Source organism: Phoenix dactylifera, chromosome 15, assembly GCF_009389715.1.
Source record: "Phoenix dactylifera cultivar Barhee BC4 chromosome 15, palm_55x_up_171113_PBpolish2nd_filt_p, whole genome shotgun sequence".
Lineage (NCBI taxonomy): Eukaryota > Viridiplantae > Streptophyta > Magnoliopsida > Arecales > Arecaceae > Phoenix > Phoenix dactylifera.
Window position 1 is genome coordinate 1,668,927 of NC_052406.1, and position 14,515 is coordinate 1,683,441.

At 35.8% G+C, this 14,515-nt stretch overlaps 1 protein-coding gene across 1 annotated transcript; it reads left to right on the top strand.

Moving 5' to 3' along the window:
* The first annotated feature begins 455 nt into the window (after window positions 1-455).
* Window positions 456-10,489, top strand: LOC103718175 (probable leucine-rich repeat receptor-like protein kinase At1g35710). The gene is made up of 10 exons (XM_008806877.2): window positions 456-665; window positions 3,337-3,484; window positions 6,774-6,845; window positions 7,704-7,775; window positions 9,174-9,245; window positions 9,320-9,463; window positions 9,629-9,709; window positions 9,805-9,948; window positions 10,059-10,130; window positions 10,216-10,489. The coding sequence occupies exons 1-10, from the start codon at window positions 581-583 to the stop codon at window positions 10,304-10,306; spliced, it is 981 nt and encodes a 326-aa protein (XP_008805099.2). The 5' UTR covers window positions 456-580; the 3' UTR covers window positions 10,307-10,489.
* Window positions 10,490-14,515: the final 4,026 nt, after the last annotated feature.

Genomic DNA, 14,515 nt, shown 5'->3' on the forward strand with positions numbered 1-14,515 from the left:
GTTCTTATGGATCCTATTTATAATGCGCTCGCTCGGTGATCGGCCCACATGAATACAACTTGATGATTGGCGTGGCTGTGGTCTTTATTAGATTAACAAGATTTTTTTAAAGATACCAATTTTTATTTAGTTTATATGATTACACTCCTCTTTCTAAATTTTGCACCCCTGCAAGGCTAAAAAGTGATGTAGTTGGTGTCGGCAGCACCCAACCGACTTTCAGGTAGAGTTTGGCCGATTTCCATAGTTGTCCCGCATTAGCCCTGGACACGTGCCATGCACTTGAATAAAGCACGGATTGCCGCGATCCATCCGGATTAGAGAATTCTTCTAATTTAATGGCTAGGATTCCTCGCCTGGCCCTTTTCGCAAGCAGCGAACTGATGAGTGGATTTAGAGCCAAACTAGTAGATATTCGAGATCTATAAACTATAATTGACTAGAGATTAATTTAATTACTTAATTATCCTCCCACCGACTCGTGCTCTTGCTTTGCTACTCGCATCGCCAAAAATGGGGTTTCTGGAACGCGGCAGCGCGAGGTGATCTCTTCGCCCTCGCGCTCGGATCGAGATTTCCGATGGGGGGCTCCTCGACCTTGGCTTCGATCTGCTGCTTCCTTCTTCTCCTCAGTCTCGCCTGCTGTAAGACCGTGAAGCGAGACGGTACTTGTTCCCTCCACTCCAATCTCCAATTCGTTCTGAGATTAAGGTTGCGTTAGTTTGTCTGGATCTTGTAAGTTCGTACTGAAATGGGAAAATTTGCTTTGGGTACGGTCGAATTTTAGAAATATGTTGTTTTTCTTTAACTTTTCGTTCATTTTAGTGAGATGGAGTACATTAGTGTTGAAATTGGATTTGAGGTTTTCCTTAGGTAGTAAACTTTGTTTTAATTTGTTATTTACGAAGAATTTTAACTGAATCTGATTTTTATTCTTCTGTTTAGTAGATATAGATTGCTCGCTTTAGATCAGGCTGCAGTTTTTGTTGTAAATTTGTTAATTTTAACGGAAAGAATAAATTTTTGTTGTTGCTATTTAGATTTCTGCGGGCTAAAGTGGCGACGAGATTTGATGTTTGCTAATTATTAGGAAATTTAGTTCAATTTACAAGCTGCAGTTTAATAAACAAATGTCACTTTTTTCCCCCAGAAATACAACATTTTGTGTTATCTCTTATCTACATCAGAAAATATTACCGGAATTGCTGTCTGGATGCTAGGCTTTCGTGGAGGGTCAATGTAGTCTAGGATTGCACCTTGATTTAGCTGATTTACTGAAATTTATGTCAGTACTTTTGGATGGCTGCTGCCTTTACAACATGGTCTCTTTGTCCAGTGGATGGTCGATCCTCTCCTTTAATTCAGAGAAGGTTGTAAGCTGACCTTTTAGCAGGAAGTTTGAGATGTGGTACTAGTTTTTTTGTCCCCTGACAAGCCTTCGACATATCCAACTGGGAGGAGAAATTCTTAGAAGAAATGGGATCCTTTTTGTTGAGAACATGGTTCTTGGATGGCTTAAGTGACAAGATATTACCTTGAGGGCAGGGAAATGCCTAGTCATGTAGGGGTGGCAATTTACATTGCCTTGTTGGGTTCTCGACTGTATTCGACCCTAATGAGGCGGGTTTTACCGACCTATTTAGACTCAGCGGTGGGGACAAGTATTTAGTAAAAACCATTGCATGATTGGGGCGGAGGCGAATAATGGCATACCTGCCCTGAACCTGACTCTGGGTATTTACTAAAATGACCTTTTTAATTGTTTGCTTTTGTTAGTTTAAGGTATCTTTGATTTCCTAAGGAACTATATTTCTATTTGTTGTTTGTATTATTGTTGAACATTTGGTTTGTTAAAGTTCTATATCTTGGAATCTTTATTTAATGTTATGTGAGATACTAAGGTTTAATGTTATATTCTTTTTGTTTTTTTTTTTATTTGTATGCTGAAAAAAAGATGACTTTTGTAGTTTTACCTAACCCGATCCATCCCAATATGCCTTGTCTAGGCATTGCGGGGTGGGGCGGGTTCGGGGATTTAAGTATACTCACATGATGGGTATGTGGTTTCCCATTGCATGAACCGGCCCCTTTGCCATCCTTATAGTGATGTAGAGTAGTTGTAGTGTAGTTACCACACTGCTGTTTGTTTGTTAGCATTGCAAAAGCTCAATCTTGATCTTATCATACTTCTAGAATAGATTGTTGTGAAGAAATTCTAAGATGGAGGGGAAAGATGAAAGCTGAGGTAATTCCTCTTAACCATGGGTCTTCTGTAGATTAAAACACAAGGAGGCTGGTTTGTAGTAGGACCATCCTTACTTGCAAAGTGAGAATATGATCTTTATGCTTTATCATGGGGATCATCTTCTCAAATTGACATGTCATCAACTTTATCAGTGGTCCTCTTAGAATCTTATTTCCTAAATCACTCAAGTGTATCAAGATTCAAGATTAGCAGGGCATTGTAATATGCATCTTTCATCTCATATGTCAAGAGTGATGTTGGATAATTTGACCACAGTGCCAAATAATGTAGCCCACATGGCATCTGACAACCACCGATGTTGCTGGTTTCACCATGTCACCATTTCCTCCATGTACCACCTCAGATGTTGTTATACCATGACACCACCAATAACCAAATGGATGGCATTATATATTTGTGTCCTCTTATTTTACCTCTGTATCTAAATTCTGGACAAAAGGAACCCATAGGTCACTTTGCTATATTTTTTCTCCTTTCTTATTTGTATCTCTTCTCCTTTTCCTAATTTGTCTGCAAAAATATGGTCTATCTAAAGTATGCTACTCACCACCGCACCACCAATAACCAAAAATATGGTGTTATTTATGTGTGTCCTCTTATTTTACCTCTGTTTCTAAATTCTGGACAACAAGGAACCCATAGGTCACTTTGCTCTATTTTTTCTCCTTTCTTATATGTCTCTCTTCTCCTTTCTCAAATTTGACCACAAAACTATGGTCTATCCAAAGTATGCTATTCATCAGAAAGACAAGAAATCCTTTATGTGGTTAAGATTGGATTATGTATTCCATAAAATGTATGGAAATGGACACCTCATACTAGTTGTTGGTAATACTGATTACTGTGAACTAAACTTTGTATATCTCAAAATTTACTTAATTGGATAAATGGAAAACGTATATCACTTAACCAGATTAGAATTCTTGCTGACAATGCATTGTATTATCATTTGAATTCAAATGGCTAGTTATTTTTGTAGTATAATAAGAACATTCATATATTTGATCTTAATTAAGGATGGAAGACCTTCTTGTGCTCTCTAATGGGCTTAAAAGTTGGCTTTCTTGCAGTAAAAGCATTAAACGAAATCAAGGCTTCACTTGGATGGAGGGTGGTTTATGCATGGGTTGGAGATGATCCTTGTGGAGATGGTGACCTTCCCCCATGGTCCGGTGTTACATGTTCTCAACAGGGAGATTACAGGGTTGTGACAGAATTGTAAGAAAGCAATCTATTCTCTTCCATCCTTTGCTTGTTCTCTCATAAATGTGTTTTCATTGGTTTGTACTGCCCAAAGTTGCACAGTCTTTAGCTTTATTGATATCAGCGATGGCCATTACTAAATTTGTCATATTAAAGGATATGCATCATAGAATTCATTTTATATTGAGATGAAATAGAAAATAAAATAGCGCATTATTTAAAAAAAGGTAAAAAGCATACCCTAGTAGGATATATGGAAGAATGAATTTTTAATTTCATATGATCTTTTAGTTTATATGTCATGTAGCTGCTAATATAGGAGCTACAAAGGAAAACCCTGAACAACCCAGTCTACATCCTTTGATCTTTCAAGTAGATCATATATGAACGTGAAGTTGTGCAATTTGTAAAAGATACCCTTCCCTTTGTGGGAACTTCTGAACTAAAAGTTACAAGGCAAAGGAAGGCTTTTAGTGGTAAGAAAACACATTTGTATATGTTGAGCATTCAAAAAAATATGGTTCAGGGAAGTTGTTTTGCAATGTGAAACATAAAACATAATCATTAATTTATAGTGGGAATAATGCGCTGTTCAGATATTTACTTGATATAAGAAAGATATGACTGATATAGCTATAAAATGGTTCTAATAGTAACCTCGAACAATTACAGACATTTACTTGATATAAGAAAGATATGTAGATATCAGTTTGCAGATTGATATTCAAACACTAGATTATATGCTTGGGTACGTAGTTCTCTATATCAAGGAGTGACCTATTGCTACTGTGGTTATCCTGGTAGGTGTTGGCACAAACCACGTACTGCAGTGTGTTGACATTCAGCATGGATCACGAACATGACATTATATGTAAGATTACCATTTAGTACATAATTGATGCACTAAGATGCCAAGACTTTTTTTTTATTTTTGTGTGGGGTGGGGGGGTGGGGTGGGCAGGGTGATATAGGCTACTATTAATTGCTTACAACCGGGATATACATATGTTTTTAACACTCAAATATGTTTTTGACCATTCTAAACCAACATATAATTTTAAATCCTACTAAAGACATGTGATTTGTGGATAAACTTGTCATAAATATGTAAACTGTATGATATAAAGAAGAATCACACATAAACTAGCATAATAAGTTTTATATCAAACTAAACAAAAGAAGAGGCTTTTAGAGTGGTTTACTAGATTTGAAAGAGTTAAAGCAAAATAATCTAATTTATTTAAATGATTTTGCATTTTTGGCTAGCATTGAATTTTTCTTGGAGTAGATATTTTAACTTAAATAACCTTTGAAAACTTTAACTCAACTCAACTAATCCAAACTAGTTCGGGTTGGCTACATGAATTCTTTTTCTCCATTCCCCTCTGTTTAAGCTGATGCTTTCTGTAAAATGTAGAGATATCAAATCTTTCTGGACTAATTCATCCCATGTGATTTTCAGCCTACATCTATCCCTCTTTCCTTCTACATGTATCAAATCACTTTCATACTGGTGCATCTCTTGGCCTATATCATGCTAAACAATCTAAGTTGTCCTCTCAATTTGTCCTCGATTGGTATTACCTCTATCCTTTTACGAGTGACTTCATCTCTTATTCTATATTTTCTTGTATTATTACATATGGATCTCAACATTCTCATTTTGGCCACACTTATCATATGCACATGTTTTTAACAGCCAAACATTTTGCACCATAAAGCATAGCTGGTTATATGGCCATCATCAAGAATTTTTTCTTCAACTTGGTAGATATTCTGTGATCATATAATATTTCAGTTGTACCTCTCCATTTATCCTATCTGCTTTAATCCTATGGATAACATCCTTTTCAATCTTATCTTTCTTATTAATAATTGATCCTAAATACTGAAATAATCACGTTTAAGAACTTCATGACCTCAATTTTCATGCTATCTTCATCTATATTACTAATTTTATTAAAACTACATTCTATATATTCCTTCTTGGGCCTATTTAACTTAAACCTTTAGATTCCAAGTCACTTCTCCATACTTTCAACTTACGATTATCTCCAACCTTAGTTTCATCCACTAAAATTATGCTAACCGCAAATAATATATGCAAAGGAATATTATCCTGAATATGGCTTGCATGCTCATCCATAACTAGTGCAAAAAGGTAAGGACTTAGTGCAGATCCTATGAACATGAGTCCTTATAGAGTAGGAGGGTTGGGGAAGGTTGACGACTAGCATAAATCTGTAGTCATATCCTATGTATAAGAAAACTTTTGAAAAGTGTCCATTCTAAAACATTGTTCAATGTTGCTAACATGCATTTCCTTTAGAAAGATGGAAACCAATGCTATTGGCTACAAGTACATAAATATCATATGAGTTGTAGTACTAATGTCCATATCGGTCATAGTAAAATTATTTTATTTTATTTAATTTGTTATAGTTATCTGACATTTTAATGTATGCACAATGCTTGTTTATGTATCAGAATGTCAAATTGCTTATTTAACATATCGATCAGCCTAAATATCAGAAAAGGAAGCCGAAAATCTTGATGAATGTCTTGTATCCATAGTTCAATTTATGTACATTTGGTTCATAGTAGCTTGTATGTGCTAGAAGTCTATTGATAATCCTAGACACCTTAATATACCATATTTTTTTTCATGCCCATATTTAGCATCTCTGCTGCAATCAATACATATATCAGAGTCAGTAAACCTAAAAGCAATGTGTTCTTATGCACATTCACATGCATAGGTCATGCTCTTGGTCTGGTATGCCATATGAAGATTGAATATGCACTCCATTATTGCTTGGTTTATATTACCGATGCTTTGAAATGAGTATATGACTGGTATAGCAATTCCCAGAACATCTTTTTGCTTATCACCGAACCATGATAGTATTGCATCGGTTAGAAATTTTCAGTTTGAATTACATAAATATTTAATTTAAGGTTTTATATGTCATTATTGACTGGCAGCTTTCGTCATTGTAACATCATAGAAATAATTTAGCATAATAAGAGATCACCGGTTGCCTCTCCTTTCTGCATGTGCATAATCTTAGCACGGGAGAATGGTGGCAGTTAATTCTCCCGCTGAGAATTGATAGCTGAAATGTTACTTTGGATGTGAATTTTCTTTTAAACTTCCCCCTTAGAGAGCTACCACCTTTCTAAGAAAAAAATATTGGTTTCAAATTTGCGGATATAGTTATTGGTGAAGAAACTAGAAGTGATGATCATGTTGAACTTCCCTTTTAATATATAACATATTATAATAATCCTATTTCACTTGCAGGGAAGTGTATGCTGTATCAATAGTTGGTCCTTTTCCTACTGCTGTTACAAATCTACTGGATCTGACAAGGCTGTAAGAATTCTCTCCTCTTGTCGTCAAAGTTTGTGTTCATGAAATCTCAAAAATCCTAAGCCTGTTATTTAATGATCACTCTTTGTTTGCAATGCTTTTCCGGATAGTGTGTTACAATAAGAGAAATACTTGCATTGTGCATTATTCACATTGCATATGTATTTGATCCTCAGAGTTTGATAAGTCAATTCTGCTGTTGAACATAGAAAATAATTTCATTGATGTCTGTCTGTTGTCCTAGACTCCTCGTTATCTATAGCAGTTTCGGCATCCGCCTGAGCCTGTTACCAATGATAATTTGACTTTGAAATAACTACAGGCACAGCACATTTAGACAGCTTATTGAATCAGTCTAGAATGAACAGTGACAAGGATAAACATGCTCATGCTGGATTATAGATATTGAAGCCATAGATATTTGCTTGTTTCTATGAATGTGGATGGCTTGGACTACTGACATCTGATACTCTTCAATTGTATGTTGAAAATTCATTAATCTCTGCAAATGCTAAGCTCGATTAGGTGCGGTTGTTAAAGTCTAACAGACTAACACAAATGTAATTGCTATGCTACCAATATATTCAATATATCAAATGTTTTTGTTTTAGTCATTGAAGATGTGTCATTGTGGTTCTCTAAGCATATGAGATTTTCCCCATTTTATGGGGTGAAAGAATGGTGAAGCATGTCTGAATTTGTTTATGGGTATGATGGGCATAATCAATTTATACAGGCAAAACAAATTCACCTCTGGGTTCTGGGTGGTTCCTATGGAAGCGTGTTTATCTTTTTTTTTTCAATTCAAATTCTGTGTAACTATGCAATGCAGCTGCTCAACCTGACATATTCAAATTACAGGGATCTCCATAATAACAAGTTGACTGGGCCCATCCCTCCTCAAATCGGGCGGCTGAAGCACCTCAAGATATTGTATGCTTCTCCAGATTTTGTTGGCTAATATTCACTTTTTGCGTTATTTTATTTTCTGTGTGATCTACTTCTACATTCAAATATTTGAGAATTTTCTCATGTTACGTTGTTAGCCTTAAACACATTGTACAGATTTTGTCTTTAACATCTTCCATTATATAAATGCTAATACAGGTTGCAGGATTGTCAGTTGGAGACTTTTTTTCATGAAAAAATATAGTCAATTATCATCTTTGATGCTTAATTTTAACTTTTAGGATACCCATTTTTTATGAAATTAACAATTATTATTAGCAAATTTAATAAAATACAAGATGCTTCCTCTGTTTCAGATTTGGCTTTATGATTTGTTCATAATTATTCGTTTCCACATGATATTGATACTATAATAGTGAAAGTATGTTCAATGTGATGTGTAGAACAACTTTGAAGTCGAAGCAGGTGTTCATCTGAAATCTTCTCTGTGATTTTTTGTTGTTAGCTTCAATTCTTTCTTCATGATGATAGATAACAAAATGCTGATGCATTAATTTTCATGAAAGTAAATCAGCTACTATTTACCACCACTTTCAGGATATCTAATGTAAACCATAAGAGAAATCCACTTTTGAGAACTATTCGGACTTTTTTCTTGCTATATTGACATAGAATATGTCCAGGGTAGAGGAAGAAATGAAGTATGAACACAAGTAGGTGCAGTCAGTGATGATAAAACAGTTACAAAGAGTATTAGGCTGATATGCTTTTTATGAATGTATTGATTAAGTAGATTATTGATTTGGTTCTTTTCTTCCACTAAAATTGAGATAATCTTGCAACTGACAAGTCTCCGAAGTTTCTGGTCTTTTCAACTGGATGTTAGCAAGAATATATTGTTGTCAGAAAACCAAAACCCATGTCCATGTTTCCGGTTAATGAGTTACAAGACATTGAAATGCATCTTGTAAACCAGCTAGTCCAAAAATTTTGATTATAGTGTAAAATAATTGTTCATTATCCTTCATCTTTTTGAAAATTTTATTTCATAATTTCTATGTGATCTTATTAAACTATCATTATTTGATTTTGATTCATAATTCCCAGAGAAATTTATTTTTGTAATGCATGCAATGGAGGGCAATCAAGTCTTGCTGTAAGTCTAACTGGTCAGATTATGGACAGGCTCTACATCAAATAAAAACGTCAGCCTTTGACGCATGTTTCTATATTCATATTTGGGTGTTGCAATCTAAATTACACTTGCACAATTATTATTTTTTTATGCAAGAAATAACTGTACCTGCCTTGTTAAATATTATCATTATTGTAGTTAAGAAAAGCTGATGTAAGCTGACAAGTTGTTACCTAAGCAATTAATAATCTCATTTATGCAATATTGTTTTATTGTTTGCTTCTCAGGAACCTGAGATGGAATAAGCTACAAGATATTCTTCCTCCTGAAATTGGCGAACTAAAGAAACTAACACACTTGTACGCATGCTAGAATTTCCCAGTTCTTGGACTTAGTTTCCTTCTTTGAGGTTTGTTATATGAGATTTCTGCAGGTACCTGAGCTTCAATAATTTTAAAGGTGAAATTCCTGTGGAGCTTGCAAACTTACCAGAACTTCGTTATCTCTATCTTCATGAGAACCGTTTTACTGGAAAAATTCCTCCAGAGTTGGGAAATCTCAAAAACCTACGACACCTGTAACTCTCTCTCTCTCTCTCTCTCTCTTGTATGACCCTCTGGAAGGATCAGTCATTGATCTGAATTTCTGACCAATCAGAGATTCTTAGATTCTTCCCTCTTATTGTTCCCTAATGATATTATGCTGGCCAACTGTTATAATTTGCTAACCGTTTAATTCTCAGTGATGTTGGTAACAACCACTTAACGGGAACATTAAGAGACCTCATCCGCAATGGGGATTGCTTTCCTTCCCTCCGCAACTTGTATGTGGATATCTCTCTGTATTTAATGTTATCATTATTTCTGTTGAGCTTGTATATATTCTTCCTAAATATTGAACTCAAACTGTGATATTTAGATACCTGAACAATAACCATTTGAGTGGTGGCCTGCCGGATCAGCTTGCAAATTTGACCAACCTGGAAATTTTGTATCTATCATACAACAAGATGACTGGACCTGTAACTCCAAAGCTTGCTGATATTCCAAGATTGACTTATTTGTGAGCGTACCATCTGAACTTTAAATGAGGAACTTCTAATCCAATCTGGTTTTGATAGCTTCCTCCTTATTGGGCACTCATCTGTATCTTGTTTTTAAACATGTTATCAGGTACTTGGACCACAATGCATTCACAGGGAGGATCCCTGTTGGGTTATATAAGCACCCCTTCCTGAAAGAGCTGTGAGCTTCCTAATGTCTTGGTTTTCTCATGCTGTATATATTGTATCATCCAATGAATATTTTCTCAGAAGTAAATTTGTTGCAGGTACATTGAAGGTAACCAGTTCAAGCCTGGGGCAAAGCCAAAGGGCACACATAAGGTTCTTGAAGTCGCTGACACCGAGTTTGTGTTCTAATGAACCCCACATAATCCTTTATTTCTTGAGGGATTATCCCCACTATATTTTGCTAGAGTCCTGCAAACTGTGTATATGATTAGCTATGTTTTGTAGTATATACCCAAATAAATCTGATATTCAATACAGAGTCATTATGTTCAATGAGGATGCAACTTTTGCGAGTGGTTTGCAGATTGCCAATTCCAATTGGTATTTTGTGTTTGATTACATTGCAGTCTAAATAATTCATGTAGAAAAAGCATTGGTTATTAGGCTAAGCCTTCTATTGGAAACCAGGAAGAAAGGAAAAAATGCAGGATGATATGAAGATTAGATTATCGCTCGAGCTTGTGGTATGTTCTGCAGATGCTGTCTTTAGACATTAATCCTGTTCCCGTTTATGCATTTTCAGCAATTTTATCTCAAGAGTTCGCGGTCTTTCCGGCAAAGAGAGAGAGAGAGAGAGAGACCATAGCATAAAACATGATAACATCACGGGTGGTTAAAAAGATCTTGCATTCAAGAAGAGATCCGATGGGTATATTATCAACTTTGTGCTGCAATTAGGGTCATTTTGGAAGGAAAAAAATATCAAAAATTTCATCAAATTTGCTTAGGAAAGGTTGGTTCTACAAGCATCAATCTCTCCAACAAGTTTATTCTATGTAATCAAAAGCAAATGCTAAGGCTTTCTAAGCTTTGATACAACATTAAATAGGTAGCTTGTTGAGGTTCTACTTTTAGCATGGTGATTGTCCTTTTCCTCTTTTTTTCTGCTCCTTCTCCCCTTCTTCTGGAATTATTTCTTCTCTTAGTGAATTTGGGTGGCTTATCTTTCCTTTTCAACATCGTAGCATTAGGAGTAATAGTTGCAGCAGAAACATCAGATAAGAACAACAACAATAATAAATTGTTGGCATATGGTGTAGCATGAGGAGTAATAGTAGCAGCAGAAACAGCAGATAAGAACAACAACAATAATAAAATTGTTGGCATATGGTGTAGCATTAGGAGTAATAGTAGCAGCAGAAACAGCAGAAAAGAACAACAACAATAATAAAATTGTTGGCATATGAATTAGTTGTGTTTCTGGTTTCATGCTAATTAGTTCTAGTAGCAATGAAAGAAGGAGATGGAATATGGAACATAAAATTAGGCCACAAATAGAGTGTGCACACATAATGCCAGTATACCGGAGATGGTGATGCTAATTTGGTGGCTTGACATAAGTCTCCAGAAACCAAGAAGTCTTATTATAAAAAAAGAACTAATTAGAAGAAAAATATTTGGGATGTAAATCTTATATCGTTTTCTAGGATAGAGCTGAAGTCATGGGTGGGAAGGGAAATAGATATGTGCTCTTGTTTTCGTGACAAACATATGATAATGGTGATCTCAAAAAGTGCTCTACATGCTTGCTAAGTCCATGTTCGAATACTTAATACCTAACTAGGGATAGATAGATTTAATCATTTGTAACAACCCCTAACCAGCTCTTTGCTATTTGGTTGATATTTCGTATTTAGTGATACCTTTATTGAAAATGTAAAAAAGTAAAGAGACAGAAGAGAGAGCTTTGGGGATTACCTCCTCCATGACATAAAGTTAAACAGGCTAAGTGACTTTTAGAAGATTGACCGAATAACTTTAATCATCACTTTTTGGCATGTGCTTGGCTTCTTAAACCACGAACCCACCTTTAACCAATAAATAGCAAGTATCCAAATACAGCTTAAAGAAAACAAGGCTTCTGATATATACAAATGTTTATAGCAATATATGCATGTTTTTCCTCCCTTCAATATGTTGCATGAGGGATTCCCAAGCAAGGAACATCAACAGTATTCATCCATTGCAATATTAAGGGATTGTGTTGCTCCCTTGCATTTCTAATAATACAAGATGAATTTTTTTGTACATCCCATTATCTTGTAGTGACTCAATATTTAATTTCTTGTTTATAAGTTGAAGTCCATGTGTTGCAAGTAGGGTTGGAATGGGTCGGGTTGGGTCGAGTTTTCATACAGCCTAGGCCCGAACAGAAAAATTAGAGCTCCAAGTCAGGCTGAGGTTTGAAATTTCTTTCAAAATTCGAGTTTGAACTCAGTTTGAAGCCTGACCTAGATCTAGGCCTGAGCTTCTCCTTCGGGCTTTGGTGCAAAATAAGCGAGAGAGGGAAAAGAGAGAGCATTTGGAGAGAAGAGAGAGAGAGAGAGGAAAAATAGATTTAGAGGAAGAGAGGTGAAGAAAGATTGGGAGGAAGAGAAATAAGAGAGAGACTAGGCAGAAGAGATTAGAGAGAGATCGGGAGGAAGAGAGGAGATCAAGCAAGATAGATTGGGAGGACTAGGGAGAGAGAGAGAGGAGAGAGAGATCAGGAGAGAGAGAGAGAGAGAGGAGAGATGCGAGAGAGATTTGTTCAGGCTTGGATTAGGTCCAGCCATTGAACTTAGGTTCCGGCCAGGCCTAGATGGGGCCAAACATTGGCCTGAGCCCATCTTAAAATTTTTTTGGACCCTACTTTTAGGCACAATCCTACATCATGACTTGTAAACTGACCCAACCTAATAGGTCTCGGGTTGGCTCGGGACGATTTCCAATTCTATTTGTTGATCCAGCCTGCCTGGGCCTATTTCCAACCCTAGTTATAAAATAATGTTTTTTTTAAAATTAATTTTCTTCTTTCTCGACTTTTTATAGGATGAGGCCTGCCTTTTTTTTAAAAAAAATTACAGAATAGTTTAGTCTTGAGTCCCCCTTGGATCTTGTGGCTATGAACTTAAAGATTTTCATGTTGTTTGGTTACTGAGAGCTCTTCCTAGTTTGAGACCTTTCTGTCTTCTTTTCCTATTCTTTTGCTGTGGTATTTTTGGTTGTCTCCTATATCACCCTATCCATGCCTTTTTTTTTTTTTTAATAACCATGCCTTCATTGTCATGTTAAACTGCAGCTATAGTCAAACAGTTCTATAATTGCCTGCAGGATGCTTTACCCTTTGTAGAGTTCTGTCATCATGCATGAGAGGTAGGTGGGAGTCCTGGACGCGGAGAGCATAAAACAAAGGCTCCATGAACAAAAGTGTCAGAAAGTGGCCGCATAACATCATTAAAGATATGCTACTTGCCCTTGAGAAGCTTTATGCCATACAATCCCATTATATTCTTCTTATCTATTAAAGGCCTTTGGGCGTCATTACTTTCTATGAAGCAGCACTTTTTCCTTTTGGTGGCCCCATGAAATTTATCATCATGTCCTCTAAAATTTGAATCATATTAGCGTAACAACAAGCAAATTAAAATAATTCACCAAAATACTTTAAGTGAGAGAGCTATCATACAAGTCCAAATAGCATGTGATATGGTGCTAGGGTACCATTGGAGGTATGCCAATGGTAGAGGGTGGGTAAAGCTTGGGTCATAACCAGCATGATAGCGAAGAACAACATTATTGGAGGATCGTTTGCTGCGTTGAATTGCTGGTGCTTGTTATATTTTTTCTTCTTATTTGAGGTTTCTTATATATAAATTAATAGTACAGTTGCTTGTGTGGCATCTTATGTGGCCAACTACACAGGATCAATATTATAGGATTCTAAGGCACATCTTCTTGTTTCATTGTTAAATATTTGATTTGTTGATTCTTATGTACTTGTTTGGTTTAATTTATCTGTTTCTACTAAAAATAAAATAAAGGTTCGTTTATCGCCAACTTTTTAGATGGCTCTTGCTTTGGTCCATATGACCCTTTTTTTCATGTAATAACTTCCACTCTGATCCAGTATAATTTTGTTATGGCAGCTCAAAAGATTCCTTACTAATGGCCCTAATAGCTAAATATTTTTTATCAGATGAGAACTACCAAATGTTATGATCCCAACCAATACATTATAAAGTTCTCAGGCACTAGAGGCATTAGGCTTGGGGTCCCAACTAGAGTAATGAGGATGAGTCTAGCTTAGACCATCAATTCATGATTGCAACTTGAGCGCTTGGTTTCCTTTCAAGAAACAAACAGCCATGAGTCTTGGTTTCAAATTTGAAATCATCACATGAAGTATGGTATCTTTGATGCTTGTAGCTTCTGTTCTTTGTCAAATTACAAGGCTAGAGATCCATTTCTAAAGCATGCAAGAGTGGTCCAACTTGAAAGTCCTATTAAGTACTGCTGTCCTTACTACACAGACACTTGTAATTGGTCCCTTGGAACTAGGAAAAATACATAAAAATG